Source organism: Homarus americanus, unplaced genomic scaffold, assembly GCF_018991925.1.
Source record: "Homarus americanus isolate GMGI-L3 unplaced genomic scaffold, GMGI_Hamer_2.0 scaffold50924, whole genome shotgun sequence".
Lineage (NCBI taxonomy): Eukaryota > Metazoa > Arthropoda > Malacostraca > Decapoda > Nephropidae > Homarus > Homarus americanus.
Window position 1 is genome coordinate 94,898 of NW_024718094.1, and position 19,820 is coordinate 114,717.

General features: G+C 36.6%; 1 protein-coding gene across 1 annotated transcript in view; it reads right to left on the reverse strand.

Annotated features, from left to right (window-relative positions):
* The window catches only part of LOC121859090 (Bardet-Biedl syndrome 4 protein-like), a gene marked incomplete in the record, with an annotated part of 37,113 nt that extends 23,014 nt beyond the window's left edge, over positions 1–14,099 (reverse strand). The window contains 4 exon segments of the mRNA XM_042355759.1: positions 3,452–3,564; positions 6,383–6,525; positions 9,042–9,165; positions 13,641–14,099. Of these exon segments, the coding sequence (XP_042211693.1) occupies positions 3,452–3,564; positions 6,383–6,525; positions 9,042–9,165; positions 13,641–13,709 (449 nt within the window).
* Between the last annotated feature and the right edge of the window lie 5,721 nt (positions 14,100–19,820).

Consider the following 19,820-nt stretch of genomic DNA (forward strand, 5'->3'; position numbering starts at 1 on the left):
ACTTAAAAAAAAAAAAAAAAAACACACACACACACACACACAAACAAAAAATAATATTAGCTAATAATAATAATATTAAATAATAATAATAACATTAATAATAATAATAATATTAATAATAATAATAATATTAATATTAATAATATATTAATAATAATAATAATTATTAATAATAATAATAATATTAATATAATATTAATATTAATAATAATAATAATAATAATAATAATAATATTAATAATAATAATATTAATAATAATAATAATAATAATAATAATAATAATAATAATAATAATAATAATAAATAATAATAATAATAATAATAATAATATTAACAATAATAATAATATTAACAATAATAATAATATTAATAATAATAATAATAATATTAATAATAATAATAATATTAATAATAATAATAATAATAATAATAATACAATCAACCCTCACTTTACGCGGTCCCACATTCCGCGTTTACGCGGTGCCCTGCCGGAACCCAGGATGCCATTTCCGCGGTGCGTGTACCCCTTTACGCGGAGAGCGGCTGGCGAGCCGCGCCATTTGGATCCAACCTCGCCATCCGATGTTGTAAGCGGCGCGAACATGGTGCTACAAGGTCGCCCAGTCATCAAAACATTACCAGTTCTTCACCCGCACACCCACCACAGCTGCCCAAGTCAGTATAGTGATAATTATGGTGAGGATATGGACTTATATGGACTTTAGTTTGACAAAGAGGCCCTGCAAGCCTCTGTGGTGGATAGAGACAATTGATACAAGTGATACAGGTGAGGGCCACAATCCGCCCCTGCTCGGAACCAACCGCCTATCCCCGTGTGCCCAGCCATTTTTTCTACTAATGTAAGTAAAAACCTATAATATTGATATTTTAATTAATTGTGTGTGCATACCACATCAAGTTAAGATAATATTTTACTACAACATAGTTGTGTGTCACAAAAAGTGGAGTTTGGGGATTGGCCCGACTCATTTCAATCAATCCCATATGTTATGTTATTCACTTTATAGTGTTTCTTCACTTTACGCTGGACCGGGTTACATTAACACCGTAAAGTGAGGGTTAACTGTAATAATAATAATAATAATAATAATATTAATAATATTAATATTATTATTAATAATATTATTATATTATTAATATTATTAATAATATTACACAATTATTAATAATATTAATAATATTATTATTAATAATATTAATAATATTATTAATAATAATAATAATATTATTAATAATATTAATAATATTATTAATAATAATAATATTATTAATAATAATTAAAATAATAATAATTAAAATAATAATAATAAAAATAATAAAAATTTAGATAAGTAAAATTTATAATGAAAAATACAAAAATAAAAATAATAAAATAATAATGATTACAACAATAATAACAACATTGCAATAATAATAATAATACAGTAATAATAATAATAATAATAAAGAACCATAAAGAAATACAAAAATTAAAAAAAAGATCAAGAATGAGAAACAATATATGTATGTTGTGTTGTCAATGGTAAGAGAAACACTCGAGACCCTGCAGCTGTGTGTAAATGAGGCAGAAAGTCAGATCAGCAACCTGGGACTTGGTCACAATTTTCGTGATGCCATATGGCAGCAGGGTCTACCATTAGACAACACATTATGCTTCTAATATCTTCCCAGGCGGTAGTACCTCCCTGTTTGGTGGCTGCCTACTATCTACATGAAATATCTGTCATCAAAAGTTGTCTGTCTGTAATCATAAGTTTTAAAATAATCTCATTGAACCATAATTAGTGGGAATCCATGAAACTTGATAGAAGTTTCTGCAGTATTGTTCTGCTTTGACAATTTCTAGCACAATTACAGGCTTCTATTGTCTAATAGGCCACAACCAGGATATTTGGTCATCTTCAGAAGACTCACTATTTCACTAGATAGCAAGCAGAGAATGCACATAACAGCAAACATACATACAGTGGTGAAGATGTTACCATTCTCTGCATTTATGGAGTACCTGTCTTGAACTTCACTGAAAAGAGTGATCCTTATTCATCTAAATATTAATAGGTACTATTACCTCAAAAAGTTATGGCTATGTGGCAGCATCACAATTCGGGAGTAAACTTATGAATGAATCTGTAGTACTGTAGTCATGTAATGATGGAGTGGAAAAGATCCCTAGACAGTTTCACTTGGCAAAAAATGATAAATAGATGTTGGAATATAAACTCAATATAAACAATAGGTACACACATAAGGAAAAATACCAATATGAGTGAAAAGGCTTTAGAATGCATATGAGGAAATTTGTGTAATTCATGATTATCATACACCAAGAAGCTTCTTCATATAGGGACACTGGCGCTTTTGTAAATCACAATGAATCATGCAATGATTCAAAGTAAACCCTCAGAATATCAAAAGTGCCAGAGAAGGGATTCCTCGCCAATTTTCCTTCTTGCTCTTTGAATTCTAGCAAGTACATTTTGAGTTCACTTTCCAGGGATATCAGGTGTTGAGTGCTGGGTCAAACATGATCCTCTTTGAGCTCATCAAGAACAGTTGAAAGATTTTCAAATATGGCAACATTTCCTGAACTGACTTTCTTTTGTCAATCTGGAGCTTGGCAAGAAATGCTTGGAGACAGTCCATGAGGTGAAACATGTTTCTAAACTTGCATTGTAACTTGAGATTCTGCTGGTTTAGCTTCTCAAATAAATCTGCTAGGTATGCAAGATGTGGCTCTCACAAAACCTCATAGAAGTGACTCAATAAATCATCATCGCCTTGCACTTCCAGGAACATCTTGAGCTCTCAATGAAGTTCAAACACTTCAGAGTAATACAGGAGGGTGGTTTTTTGCTCTGAATCCATGCCTTTACAAAGCCTTTGGAAAAGGTGGAGTTCAGAGCTCCTGCTTTCACATAGTTGACGCATTTGACCACTACCTCCCAGATCTTCTTGCAAAGTGCATCAGGGAGGGTTTTTGACGCCAGTGCAAAGTGATGGTTGATTGATACAATGAACCCCCTTGGCATTCAGAACTACTTCCTTGACATGTAGACTCCCCAATAATAATAATGGCTTATATACAGCTCCTCCCCGACTTACAACCTATTTGACTTAGGACCACCAGCACTTATGACCTGCCTCAGTCGTACCAAAATTTTGCCAAATTACGTATTTTCAAGTCCCAACATCGGTGATCGCGCTGTGTACTGACAAAATTTTTGTTTGTAATTCACTTTAAAATGGCTGGCAAGCTTAAAAGTGAGAGTTTTGTGGTGCTGAGAAGAAAAAGAGACACCCATTTTAGATTTTCTATGTATTATTTAAGCATTTTTGACTTACGACCTGGATTTGGGTCCCTAACCCCGTCGTTAGTCGGGGAGAAGCTGTACTGAAGCCAGTTGTACACACAAAAAACTTCATATTTACAGAGCACGGGCCATCTGCTTGATATTCTCAACACTGCTTGGGTTGAGGATGTTGCAAAGCTGGAACAACTCAAATGACTCCTGGATCTTCCCTTCTTGCCTCAATATTAAGCCCTGGGAAAGACAAGACAGACGTCATGATAATTTATCAATACTCTGTACCTTTATTTGGATAAATATACTGTAAATCTATCCATTAAATAATCAACCTTGGGGTGTTTGTCCACCAACTAATCAGCTGCCTTGCTACAAACAGACCCTAGGCCTCAGTAGCTTCAAGTAAACATACTATAACTACATTAATACTGTACTTAGCCTACATAATTACTTATAAATGAAATTATCATTATTCTTTTAAGGTATACATGTATCTATTAAACGATTATCCTAACAATTAAGTAAAGCACTTTTCAAAGATTTATCATAAAAAATGTGGTCAAATTACATAATGTGCAAGAGACCAAGTAGCTGGAGAGATATCGTTAAAATAATCATGGCTAATCTCACAAAAATGGAAAATGGTCATAAAACATTGATGATGGTGATAATGATGTACTGTATCAATAAGATAAAATTGGGTTCACATTAAAAAATTTTAGTTATTGCATTTACCATTTTGTAATTAGGAGGAACATAGATTGAAACTTATCTGTGGACAATCCATTATAAAAATTCACTCGCATCCTTCTAAGTTCATATTTTTCAATATTCTGCTCAGTATTCCCTTTAATTTTTCCTCAGGAATTCTTTCAAGCAAGTTAGTCCTTTCTAAAATTTCTGCTGTGTAGGGGTGAGAGGTTAAAGAAAATATTGGGGTATAAAGAACACTTTTCATTCTAAGTTTTGGTGTTGATAAAGACAATTGCTGCCAAGATAGTACAGTACAGTACAGTACAGTACAGTACAGTACAGTACAGTACAGTACAGTACAATACAGTTCCCCCCCAATTGCTATATTCCAGTAAAAATCCAAGTACAGGTTGTACCTCTCTAGTCCGGCAACCTCGGGACCTGACCGGTGCCGGACCATGGAAATTGCCGGACCATGGAAATTCACCCTTTTCCTGGTTAGATAGCGACTTGTGCTTATGCCTGGAAGCACTAGCACCACTTTCTCTGCATCATGGTCTCTTTGAAGACATATTGAAGGGTTAAATGTCGTATAGTAGCTTCTCAAATTTCGCGAGTTTTAATTCTTAACATGTTTTATTGGAACACACAAAAAATAAATAAATAAAAATTTTGACAGCGGAAACTTGAATTTCGACGGGTTTGACAGCCCGCCAACGTGCAGACGACGTGCATAATCGTGTAAACAGGGTCATTTCTCTTATGTACAAAAGATTCATTATTGTTTATTACTGAATGTCTTTTTATTGAATTAATGTTTATATGTGCAAAATGAGCAATACAATTCATTAATAATACGTAGAACATTAAAACACACGAGGAAATGACACAGCATTGTTTTAGTTGATTACAAAACCAGTGACTGACTGGTTCTACATATAAAACTGAAGAAAAATAAGACCTTGATTTAGCTGTAGTAAAATATATATGGTTGTTTAAGTAATGTTATTTAATGTTAATAAATGGAACAATAGAAGTAGCTAAAGATAATGGTAAAAGAAAAGAGATACATATGTAAGTGTAGCATGCGCTACGTGGCTATATCGTCATTACTTTACATAAGAATATAAGCAACACTTATTTACTGTTCATATATATATTTTAATTAATGTTTCTGAATTTGTTTTTATTGAATTAATGTACGTGTGCAAAATTAACAATACAATTTATTAATAATATGTGGAATATTAGAGAGCCAGAGCGGCTGCGGCATTGTTTATGTTAAAGCTTACGAAACCAGTGACTGATTGGTTCTACATATAAAACTGAAAGACCCTGAGTTTAGCTGTAGTAAAATTAATGTAAAAAATGAATATGGTTGCTGAAGTACCTGTAATGTTATTTAATGTTAATAAATGGAACAATAAAGTAGCCTAACCATTAATGGTAAAAAAAAAAGTGAGACTGCTGTTATGTAAGTGCGCACATGTGAAAATATATCGTCATTACTCTACATAAGAATATGAAAGCAACACTTATTTACTGTTCATATATATTGAAGGGTTAAATGTTGTACTCTGTATAAACAAGCAGAGAGAGAGCAGCCGAACTGCCGGATGTAAACAAACCTTAATTTCCTGAGGCTTTTTTTTTTTAAGGGGATTAGCCCACCCAGGCATAGGTCACTGACCCACATTGGGGCCTGAGGGGCAAAAATTTAATACTCCTGTAATAATAATAATAATTCAGATAAAAAAAAAAAATAAAGCTGCCTACCTACCTATTGGACAAACTAGAATCGTTCCGGACCACAGAATGCCGGACTAGAGAGGTACAACCTGTACTGTGTCAGTGCCAATATGCTAAAGCACATTGGAAAATCCTACATTAGTTACATATTTATATGCTACTGGTATTTCTCCCCCTCTTCCTATACTACAACTTAACAATGAAAAAAAATCTATCTTACTAATAACTATGCAGTATTTCATTGCCTACTAATTGGGTTGTACAAAGACTTCATTGCTTCACAAGTGATCATTTTGTTTACTACTGTACAGAATATGAAAATATCATTGTTATTTCTGTTTTCTACTCACTCTCATTTTCAGACTTAATACCTTGTCATACCTCATTGACAAAGGATTACTGTATGTGAGTTAATGAATCTGAATCAACATAGATGAATCAGTGAATTTTAATTCTTCACAGAAAGAACATTTAATTATCAAACCCACAGGCCACTTGATGATGACACTTGGCCATCTATAGTATTTTTGTTTTGGTTTGAGGTGTTAGCAATATTAAAACCTGAAATAATGTTTAAACAAAGAACATCATGACAACAACCAAAAGGTATCACCTGAACATAGTTGGCGTACTCGCACATCCCACGTGTCTCTTCCAGCTGTTCTCGAATTAGCTGCTTGCAAAGGTCAAACTCTTTTCTCACATAGTGCAAATGAATCAACCAATTCCGTCGCTCCACTGTCTGAAGTTCAGGTGCTGCAATATCAATATTTCTTATAATGGGACAATTTATACTGGAACACACTGCCTTAATTAACAATGGCAGAACTCAAACATCACCTAGATAGGGCAGCTATGTGCTGTAAACAGTTTAACTCTCCCTATTATATTCAAGAACCTTATCAAAGGTCCCCCAACAAATACAGGTACTGTTATTCATGACAGAAGGAAAGTGATTCATGAAGTAGAGGTGCATCACCATGCTCATCTGTTATGGCTGCAACATGAGAAGCAGCCTAATACCTTCATTTCATATCCACCAACTATTGGCTTTGGATGTTTTACATTATCTACTATACACCAGCTCATTTTTTGCCTCCAGTTATCACCTTGTGGACTACAGTACTAATTCCTTGTAGCACTAATGAGAGATAATATTTTGGTTGGCCACATAACCTCTGCATTTTACCAAGGTATAGGGAGTTTTCTTATAACACTGCTTACAAGTGTATTAAAGAGTAGTTTTGTGTACAATATTATGCATTAAGCTTAAAGAATTTAACTTGACAGGTTAGCTTGAGGGGCTGGAATTGGATTCTACCTTTTCAAGATAATATGCTTGTCCAGAGTGAGAGCTTAGGTTTTTAGGAAACTGTGCAAGGACTTGTGGTTTTCCCAACTTTAAGTCAAGATTTAAATTTCTAATGAATCTTTCAGGATAAAGTATTTATCGTATCTCCAAACTTATCAGGTGTAGAGAACCACTTGTGTGACGTGTGTGTGACTGGGACTATTGAAGATTAACAGCTGGAAAACCAACATGGCTGATTTAAGCAGGATGATGGACACACTGTACTGTAGTCTCTTCACTTGAACCTTACAACTGAGGCCCAGAGTCAGTTTGTAGCAGGGCAGCTGATTGGCATGAGAAGAGTCACTACAATTATTAAGTATTTAATCTGTTGTACAGTGATAGCCCCATTAGCCGGAACAATTGGTGCAGAGCAACTCTGGGAATGAGAGATTTCTGGGTAAAGAGATGACTCTCTCAAAGCCGGAAAAAAATCTCTGATCCCTGGAATTTTCCGGGTAACGGAAATTTTCTTTCGGAATTTCCAGAAAATGCGCCTGATTTTCATCTCTCAAACCCAGAAAAAACTCCTCCAACCCTGGAATTTTCCGGGAATCGGTAAATTTTTTTCGGAATATTCCGGAAAATGTGCCCCCTCAGAAAATAATTCCCACGACATGAATTTTCCGGAAAATTCCGGCTTTGGGAATGATTTTCCGAGAAAATTTTAGTTCCGGCTATCAGAGAGTTCCGGGTTTGAGGGATTCCTGATATTTTAAGGGATATTAACAATTCTATGTTGATCTTTGATAATTTCTGCACTTGGGGAAGCAAAAATTATCCTGTTAAATACACTGGTAAAACATCATAAAGAGAACAAAACACGATGACAAACATCTGAGAAGTCAACTCATTGCTGCGTGGTGGAGAATGTTGCTGAAACTTTCTAATCTTTTCCTCTTAATAATATTTATGTTACCAGAGCATTTAACAAGATAATTTTTGCTTCCCCAAGTGCAGAAATTATTAAAGCTCAACACTAAACAGTTACTATCCCTTAAAATATCTGAGATATGAATACTGTACACAGATTAAATATACGAAGTGACTCTTCACGTGTCTTTCTGCCAGCCAATCACCTGCCTTGCTACAAACTGACCCAAGGCCTCAATTGTAAGGTTCAAAGTGAACAGACTATAGTTGATGTGACATCAGATGCTTATTCAGGCCTCCTCCCCTAGTGTCTATAAGGAAAAAACATTGTTTCTATTCTCCACTTCAAGGCATTGTCTGTAATATGGGAGGTAAACAAATGTATGATCTGTCCCAGCAACTATAATATTTACACACTAACCTGGCCCGTAAGCCACGCCCCTCTTCTAAACTAATAGCTGATTGGTTCGTAAAAAATTCAAACTAAATGTGTCCACAATTGGTAAGCAGACATGTTATTATCCAAAATAATGTTAAATATCTGAGCTATCAAAATGCAAATGATTTCAAGGCATTAGCACTTCAGAGAGGATGTTTGAAAATTATTAATATTTATCATAATAGGTCAATAAAAGACACGCTGGTACACGTGCCGTCCGGGGGGAGGTAAAACGCTCAGGGGAACCAATCGGCTAATTGAAGCTACAGACGAGGGGCATGACTTATGGGCCAGGTTAGAGTGGAAAGGGTATTATGTCATGTATCCTGGGTCTAGACCAAAGGCTTGGTTTTGCACTTCTACTTGAACCACTCAATGATGGGCAAGTGTCCATAAATATTTGGAAAATACAGTAAAAGGACGTGTAACCAACATTATCATCTGGTAACAATTTCTGTGAACTAGTTTGTAAACAGTATTGTACTGGTAAAAAGATGATGAAAAACTAAATAGACAACAGTATATTTTTGCTATATTGGTACAGTAATGTATGTCTCCTAAATAAATAGCTCTCTGTAAATTACAGCAACTATTTCAGTTAATGCCTACCTTTCCTCGGTCGTATCTTGGACCTTTGGGCAGAGCCAGGTGGTACAGCAGAGGTCGTCATCCCATTAACATGAGACTCAGGAGTTTCAGTCACAGGGTTCATGAGGGAAACTGGTACGTCAACCTGTGAGAAAGTAATTATTGGAATGTAAATAAGTTAAAGTAGAGAAAAATATAATGAAGGTAAAAACAGTAACACAGGAATGTAGTTCTAAAGAAAATACAGTACATGTAGTAAGTAATCATATGATAAATTCCTTTTATAACATTACAAAAGCTGTAAACTCAGTCATCATACATAAAATTAAATAACTTATAAATACATTATGAACAAGTTACAAGTACGTACAGGAATACTTCGCTATTCACAAACCCACTTATCTGCAATTGATATTTTAACACCCCTATTTCATATTTACAAAGCATACCCTGCTTATTTGCACAGAAAAATTACGATACCCGACAGCATTATTTCAAACCGTGCAGGCTGGTTGCAGCTCTCATATTCCACTGTAAGGTCCACTTCACACAAACGTGTATTTTTTTGGCAAGGTATAGAAATTTACGAAGTTCAATGGGACCGTTCAAATGGAGCAAACACATGAACATAAATGCACAGGAGACGCTCATCCCACGCCTGTACAATACCTGCACCAAAAATACAGTACCATATTTTATGGCATATAAAGCCCCGTCCACACTGTCGGACAGTGACTGGCGGACAGTCGGGCATGACTGTGATGTTGTCCACACTGCTGAGTAGGTGGTCAGGCAGTAAAGTCGGGCAGTAGCCAGTAGGTGGTCGGCAGCCCCTGAGTGCGGTACCACCATGCGCAACACAGTTGGAAAGAAGAAAATAGCGCTGTATAGCATATTAATTGCTGTATTTGTAAAAAAGAAAAGTAGGGACAGAGTGCAGAAAACGATCTGGTGTAAAGCGTGGTTAAGTATGAGAAAAGTATTGGGAAGTCATGTGACGATATTACGTGAACTACAAGATGGAAGTGGGAGTGATTTCACCAACTACGTGAGAATGGATATCAACGCCTTTTACACACTCCTAGCTAAAGTGGAACCATACATAGCAGAGGAAGATACCCATATGAGGCAGAGTATACCAGCATTATGTGGTAGATGAAACATTAGGAATTTAGGATGGATCTCCAATTATTACTGTTTTTAATACATGTAAAGGATACTATATTACAATAGTACTGGAAAGTTCAATACATATGTCTGTACTGGCATGTTGAATAAAATGTATTAATGGGTCTTAACATACCTTTAGTTGCACCTTCACCGTGATATGTGTACCTGATTATCATCATTATCATCCATACCCCATTTCCCTAAAGAGGGGTGGGGAGGGTTTTGCTGGGAGAGAAGGTGAAACATTCAAGTAAGAGTGAATCAATAGAGTGCCACACTGGCCACACATCCCTTTCACACATATTCCTGTGGAATTATCAGCCCCTTCATCCTGTCTGCCTCCAGAGCTAAAGCCCTTTCATAATGAGAGAGAAATATATATATATATATATATACAGGTACAGTGGGGTATGCTATAACGAATCTAATTGGTTCTAGAACCTCGTTCGTTATAGCATTCGTTCGTTATAGGATTAATCCGTTCCAGGCCCCCAAATACAACCACTTAACACTGAAAAATTTCTGTGGAAATTGTAAAAAATACGGTACTTTATCTTACCTTAGTGTTGTTCAGCATGCAGGACAGGAGGCAGAGGAGGGGGGGAAGAGAGAATTATGGAGAAGAGGTGGAAGGAGAGGAGTCATCCTTCCTAGCCCTCTTTGGTGACTGTCTTACAGGCACTTTGTCTGTTTATTTATAATTTCTTTCTTAGTTTTAAGGGTTATTAGCTTTCTCACTCGCTTTTGACGATTCAGTGTTATAATTGTACACTTGTATAACAAAATAGTTATAAAAATAACACGAATTTCCACATCAAAAGACGAAATTTCAACAAGTTCAGTGGTGCACTGACTACACAATGAACCAATATGGCGCCCGACGCTCTTGCTGTGAGCCGCGGTACAACAATATTCATGCGCCAGACGAAATAGTCCCGTATTCATCCGCGTTCGTTATAGCATTCTCAATTTGATAGGTAAAATCGTTCGTTATAGGAATATTCGTAGTAGAATCCGTTTGTTATAGCATACCCCACTGTATATACAGGGTATATATATATATATATATATATATATATATATATATATATATATATATATATATATATATATATATATATATATATATATATATATATATATATATATATATATAAAAAAAACACACACACACACACACACACACACACACACAACACAACACACACACACACACACACACACACACATCATATATATATATATATATATATACACACACACACATGATAAACTATAGTGTAATAATATTTCTAATCGTTGGTAATTATCTTCAGGGTGAGTACACTGTGCTCACCCCTGAAGATGTGAATTACACGAAAGCGCTTGGGAACTAAGTGTTTTCTTCCTTCCTTGTGGTTATCAGCATATACCTGGATCATGCACACCTACAGTGATTTACTTGCCATTGTTGCATAAATTATAAAAAGGATGGACACATAATGAAGATGGTCAACACATATGAGTGGTGACGATCGGTCCCATTATGACTTTTGTTGTGGTCACAGAAACTTAAAACCATATTGCATGTACCAGAAGGTTGTTCTTAAGCAAATACAGTCAGTTCTGCTATAACGCATGTTTTGTCAATGCGAATTGGCTGTAACGCCGCATTGATGAATAGAAGAACGATATTTGTAAAACGCGAACTCGTGTTGGCTGTAACGCGATTCACCTTTAACGCTTATGTACAGTATTGTCGCCATGCCAGGTATGCAGTGTTTACAGTTCACATTCGACATCACATAGCGTTTTACACCCGCGCTCTCTGTTTACGTCACACATGATCAGTTTGAAATGCGTGGGAAGTTTCGAAGTGTCCTCAGTGATTTTTGCTTACTGTTTCTCCAATTTTGTGAATATGGAAAAGAAGAATATCTCCAGGAAACGTTCTGGTGATTGCATTTCCGGTGGTGATCGTAAAAGAAAGGCTATAACACTTGAAGAAAAGCTTGATGTTATCAAGCCGCTTGAAAATAAGGAAAGAACATGTGATATTGTGCGTTAAATTTATTTAGACTGAGTTATCCTTTGTGTTAGGCTAACTACTAAATTTTTTTCGATTTCGATGAATCTGTACCTAACCTCAATTTTCTCCATAAGCCCTGTTATTTCTATTATGCCAATTTCTACAACGCAATATTTTACAAGAACACAACTATCGCGTAAATAGCAGAACTGACTGTAATTCCTAAAATTTTATGTAGAAATCTCTTTGTAGATTTAAAATTTAATACTTAATGTGGTTGATATTTGCATATACTGTACAGCTCCTCCCCGACTTATGACCACCTGCACTTGCAACCTGCCTCACTCGTACCAAAATTTTGTCAAATTACGTATTTTCTAGTCCCAACGTCAGTACACAGATAAAATTTTTTGTTTGTAATTCACTTTAAAATGGCTGGCAAGCTTAAAAGTGAGAGTTTTGTGGTGCTGAGAAGAAAAAGAGACACCCATTTTAGATTTTCTATGTATTATTTAAGCATTTTCGACTTATTTACCTGGATTTGGGTCCCTAACCCAGTCAGAAGTCAGGGAGGAGCTGTAGTAGAGTACTGTACAGTACAGTAATTATCTGCAATAATTTTGAAGAGGAGAAAAGAAGAATTCAGTGTTCAAGCAGAAAACATTATTCTACTTGTTGAACTTAGTAAAGTGTGAAGCTGGTTATGAACTTACCCAAAATCCTATAAACAACATGGACCCCTGGAGGGTACTTTTCTAAAAATTACCGGGTATGTTTACAGACTATTTTACCTTACTGTACAGTATTCAGTTTCTGTCACCTCAACTGATGCATAATCTGTGATAGTAAACTACACTACAGTGCCAGTGACCTCTGCTACACCATGTTAAAGAAATGTGGAGTTGAGAATAACAACAGAGCACTTGGAAAACATGCAGTACTTCAGTAATGATCAGCTAATGTTGAAAGAAAAGTTAAAATTTTCTGTCCAGCTGTTGTAGAAATGCACGACAGTTAACCTACAAAGAGGGTTTGCTGGTGATACTATACTGTACAGTGGTAGTGGGTTCAAGTCCTCGGGTCGGATGCAAGAAGGGTGTTATCTAGTGTGACCCTACCAACCATTAGAGGTTTTCTCCAGGAACCTCAGTCTCTTCCTGTACAATACTAACACTGGATAATGAGGTCATACAAAATTAACTAAGAAAAGACTCACTGCTCAAATGGTTAGTTAGTTGGTGAGTGGTGGAAATGATCTATTAAAAAACGAGGAAAAAGTTAATACAGTATAACTGTACACAACCTAAACTGATGGGGTTGAAAATGACCATGTACTGGTACAGTAAATTAAATTTTGACAACAGTATTTTATCTACAATAAAGAAACTACTGTATATACAGTAACTGCAAACTAACAAATTATATGAAAAGTCTGCCGTTACCTTTCGGTTTGGGTCGAGATGCTCCGGCAAAAGAATAACCATAGATCCGCCTAGGCCATTATTAGCCATCCTCCACTGGTATAAGATCCCAAAGATCTACAAATGTTAGTCCAACTCCCTGTCCAAGGTACATATAAACTGGCAGGCAAGTGACAAACACATTGTGTTCTGGTCAATACACTTCATACTATCTTATATTGATTTCCAATTCATGGTCACAAGAACTGAGGACCTATGACAAACAATGATAAATAATATCAGTTTATAAATTGAAAAACATCTGTTAGTGGTGTACCACCACAGATTACTGTACTAAAACTTTAAAACAGATTATCAGACACAGCCAAACACTCCAAGGGCTTGGCTGGGCCATGCACATCAACAGCTCAATGGTGTTTGGGTGCCATTATGGGAAGGACTGGTTGCCAAACACTGTACTAATAATCCTCATATCACACAACAGATATTCCTGCTTCATTTATTTCTTAATGCCCCACAACATGAATATAATATAGATACAGTACCTATGTTAGGTGACACAACTAATCATATAAAAGAGCACCTGAGACCACAAGCACCATAAAAAGTAGTTGGCAACTTGTTATTGACTAAAAGGGAGGTACGCCAGCTCTCACCTGCACACATCAAATATTTAAGTGCACCAACAGAGGAGGCAACATTTATATTTATACTTCTTATGTTTTAATGAATAAAAATAATATCTAATAAAATATGACACACAGTTTCACACAACAAAGGACAGTTAAATGATAATACAGTAATAACTGACAAATCCTACTAACCAAATTTTGGCCCTCCATATTCTGTTGATTGGTTAATAAAATCAATACTACAGCATTCCCCCAATACAGTGTGAGGTACGCAGTGTTCAGCCCTATCATTACTTCATGTACACCTTCAAATTAAAGATCTTTACCTGCCTGCATATACAAATATGATTCTTAAACTTCTAATTATGCAAGTTATATACAGTATATACTGTACTGTACAGGTATAACTGTACTGAACAATATACGTACTGGTCATGGGAAATTTCTCTCAAAATACTTTTTAGCTATGGACATGCTTATAAGCTCTACATTTGTGTTAAGAGGTGGTAATTACATAAGCCAGTTTTCAAAAATAAATTTACTGGTTGCAAAAACGGTAAAAAATTTAAAACTTTTTCACATCTGCATTTTATGGAGACCCTGCAGCTGATGCACACCAACTTTAATCTAGACCTTGACTCTCACAAAGTGAGAAGAAATTCCCCTCCCCTACACCAGGGATCAGAGTACAGTACAATAATTCAAATAGTAACTGAAACAACGAGTTACAGTACTACTGTTCAGAGCAGACAAAGAGCCAGTGAATGAGCTAAGACTGCCGGATCAGCACACACCATATTATGGCTTACTTTTCCCAGTCATAGTCTAGGACCAACATGTCATTCATACTTCAGTTCCAGCTGACTACAGTAATCTACTAAACCAAGGAAGGAGGGAGGTACTGTATCCAGTTACCCAGATCAGTCTTTCATTTCCAGCTACAGTATCCTCAAAGCCAGGTGGCTCACAATCAAGGGCCAGCGAGACAGAGGAGAGAAATGTTACGACAAAAACTCAAAGGACTAGACAAATGAGCACCTTTAACAAGTTGACCTTTCTTATACTGTACTGTATATTATATTAAGGTTTGAAGGTGTTAATTCCTATCTCTTCTGTTACTGTATTGTTGATACTGAATTCAGGAAGGAGCTTCAACAACTAAGGCTTTATTGCCCCTAAATTGCCATCTCTATAATCATAGTCCTTATGAGTTATCCAGGAGCCATGGAGAAAGAAGATCCTCACAGACAGTATATTTTAGCTGCTGCCTTTATTACTCAATTACATTAAGGTTTGATCCTAAAAGTAATTTTCTACCAGGGCCAGTGAAGAACCGCTCAAAAACGTACAGTACATGCAGGCTTTTGGGGGTTTCCTCAGTATACCCGTTCTTGACCATGGTGACTGGTAGTAACCCAAAGACCACACACTGACAGCTGTTACTCAAAGCAAGAGAGTAGATGTCACAGTTTATCCAAGGATACAAATGTTTGACGAGTCATGACAATGTCTAGCTCATTCTTTCTACCGCATAGATCACAACTGATTTTACAACATCATTATACACTAGGTTTGCAGGAACAACCCATCACTACAGCCAACTTCCATGGACAGAAATCCTGTAGAGATAATGTGTCTTATTGTTTAAAGTACTTAATCCCATAGTTAGAATCTTAAGGTTCCCCAGATGACCAAAACCAAAATAATACCAATATTGTTTGGAATGTTTATACAGTCTCTCCTCGACTTACGACATATTCAACTTACGACAACCCGGACATACGACTGCCATGGTCGTATAAAATATTTTTCACATTACGTATTTTTGAGTCGCGACGTTTGGTCGTAATGTGATGCCGTGCGACAGCTTGGGCTGGGCTGCCTCGTGGTGTACAGCATCCACGCCATAGCCCGCTCAGTTGGTGTTTGGCCGTCGTTGTTGCTGTTAGTGATCGCGCTGTGTACTGAAAAAATTTCCGTTTGTAATTCCCTTTAAAATGGCTGGCAAGCGTAAAAGTGAGAGTTCTCGTGGTGCTGAGAAGAAAAAGAGAGTCAATTACTTTTGAGATTAAAATGAAATATGAAAATGGAAAAACGGTAGCAGCCATTTCACGCGAACTTGGCTTCTCTCTCGATGATATCAACAATTTTGAAGGACAAGGAACAAATTCGTGAGGTAGTGAAAGGATCAGCACCTATAAAGGGAACAATAATAACGAAAAAAAGACAAGGTCCTCTTCATGAGATGGAGAAACTACTTGTGATGTGGATGGAAAATCAGTTGCAAAAGCATGTACCCTTAAGCCTTCTAACCATACAGGCTAAGGCAAGAAGCCTTTTCCAAAGCCTGAAAGAGCAGGCAGGAGATGAGTGCGACCAAATCTTCACAGCAAGTCATGGGTGGTTGCAAAGGCTTAAGAAACATTACAGTTGCACAGTGTAAAGGGGAGTGCAGAGGCAGCAAGTGCTGATGTGGGTGCTGCCGAAGGAGGAGCTAGATCGTGTCATTGTGGAGGGAAATTATTTGCCTGAGCAAATATTTAATGTGGATGAAACTGGCTTATTCTGGAAGTGCATGCCAGAACGGACATACATCCACAAAGAGGCGAAAACCATGCCAGGATTCAAGGCATTCAAGGAGCGAATCACACTTCTTTTGGGGGGGGATGTAGCTGGTTTCAAGCTAAAGCCCTTCATGATATATCATTCAGAGAACCCAAAGGCTTTTAAACATGTCAGCAAGCACACACTGCCAGTGTTTTATCGCAGTAATAAGAAAGCATGGATGACCCTAGCACTGTTTGACGATTGGTTCCTGACTTGTTTCATTCCACGTGCCAAGGAGTATTGTCTGCAACAAGGGATTGCATTCAAGGTTTTATTAGTTTTGGATAATGCTCCGGGACACCCACCACACCTGGACGACCTGCACCCTGATGTTAAGGTAGTCTACATTCCACCTAACACTACCTCTATCATCCAACCCATGGATCAAGGTGCTATTGCTGCTTTTATAGCGCATTATTTACGTATGACCTTCGCTCAGGCTGTTGCTGCTACTGAAGGTGAGAAAACGCTCAGAGAGTTTTGGAAGGACTACAGCATTTTGAAATGTATAAAGAACATAGCTGTAGCATGGGATGAGGTTACAGGTCAGTGCATGAATGGAATATGGAAGAAAGTCCTGAAAAGATATGTGAACAGTTTCAGAGGATTTAATGAAGATGAAGCAATTTCTGAGATTAGTAACAAGATAGTGGAGTTGGGTAAACAGCTGGAGTTAGAAATTGATAATGAAGATGTTGAGCAGTTGGTTAAAAGTGTAACAGAAGAGCTAAGTAACGAGGATCTTATTGAAGTGGATGCACAGAAAATTGCAGAAGAAGAGAGTCAAAATGTAGAAGAAGAACCTGCACCCCCCAAAAAATTTTCAGTGAAACAAATGGTAGAGGCATTTGCCACTATTAATAAGGGGATGCAAATGTTTGACGAAATGGATCAAAATGTTGAGCTTTTATCAAAAGTTGACAGAATGATCCAAGATGCACTTGCTTGCTACAGGGAAATTTACAATGAAAAGAAAAGGCAAACTGTGCAGTCCAAATTGGACATATATTTTATGAAGTCCCCCACTGCTGTCTCCTCAAGCCCCACCAGTGCTGCCTCTTCACTCCCTAAAGATGATCCAATACATTCAACAAACAAGAATCCCCTGTATATTAACCTGCCTGAAGAAAGCGACATTAATGACCAAACCAGCCCTGTCTCCTCCTCTGCTTCATCCAATTAATGTAGTCTCCATGTTTAATTAGAAAATTATGGGGGCCCCGTGTGCATTCAGCTGACTACATTAAAGGTAAGTGCACAGTAACACTGTAATCATTCTTCATTTTTTATTACTTTTACTGTACCGGTACTGTATTTCATTTCAGATTTTCTATGTATTATTTTTTGCATTTTCGACTTACGACTAATTCGACTTACGACCTGGATTTGGGTGGAAGAAGTGGGAGAAAATCCACTGGTAGGACCAAAATCTTTCCCAATTTTGGTGTGGCCATCACTGCATTCATGACGCCAAATTACTTACAGTTTTGTCTCAAGAGCCACAACCTTCCGTGGTTTTTTCGGTGTAGTACAGGTAGCTGAAGATTCAGTAGAACGTTTGGATGCCATTACAAAAGAAGTTGAAATGAAATAATGTAACGAATACACACAGATAAAGAGAGATCACTTCACACACACACAACGAATGGAGGATGGAAAGATACGGGATGGAGGTGGGGTATGATCTCTCCCCAAGTTGGCTGTGCCAGCTGACTCCTGGCATGAGAGATTTGAATTTTTACCCAGACCCAAATTCGTATAAGCAGGGGAAGCTTTTGTTTCTCGAAATAGTGGTGTCAATTTAATAAATTCGTATAAGAGAATATTCACATCCCGAACGTTCATATCTCGAGGGATACCTGTATATTATTACAGATTTTACCTAAAATTCTGCCTTATTTATGTGATGGACTTGCAAAATATGCATCGGTGAACCTGGTTTCTTACACAACTAAACATGTTTATGCAGGACCAAGATATAACAATATTAACAGATTTTAAGTGTGCTAAACATGTTTTCGTGGGATTATATATTCAATCTTTTTCAAGTTAGTTTCACATGATCATTTGGAAAATTTATGCATGCACAAAAATTTTAGGTGTTCAGGCCTCCATCATGACCTAAACACCAGAAACAAGACGAGAATCACTGACAAAACACAGAACACACACAAAAAAATATACGTATAAATATTAAAAAAAAATTCTCTGCTATCGGTTAAATAAGATAAGCTTTTGGTTAATATTCGGTAGTTGCCATGCATGGAACCCTAAAGTACGTATATTAATTCTTATATAAAAGAGATATAGTAGAGAAAAAACTTTTATCTATAGCATTTCAATCAGAAATTTAGTTTTTGAGTTATTTTGACTTTTCTATACAACTTAAAGAAAGTACAGTACAAGTTTGTGGAGAAATATGTACTGTACATTGTTTATTTCTTACTCGGCCAATAAGCAGAAGTGTCAATGTCATGCGATACATGAGCGCATGCGCTTACTTCTTACTCAGCCAATCAGCGGAAGTTTCAAAATCTCTTGATATTTGTAAGCAAGAGCAACTCTGGAATTTGAATTGCGTAGTTACAAGATGGCGTCTCTGTGAAGGTTGCTCCTTGGGAGATTGGCGTGTCTAGTCTTTGAGAATGAAGCCGTAGCTGTTAAGATCTTAGGTCTCATGGTGTTCTCCTTGGTTCAGTAAAGTGCCCAAGGTGTAATTCAGACTGTCTGTATCGTCAAGATCCTCCTCCATCTGTTAAGGCAAGTTATATTTAGGTAAAGTTAGGTTAGATTAGATTAGGTTTACATACCTTCTCGTTTTTTGAGTTAAGTTAGACATGTACTGTATACTGATATTTGAGCCTTTTTTCCACCTCACAATGTTGGTATTTGGTGGGAGGGGCAGTCATATCTCCACAACTATTCATTTTGACGGAAATGAAGGTAAAATTTGCATGAAACA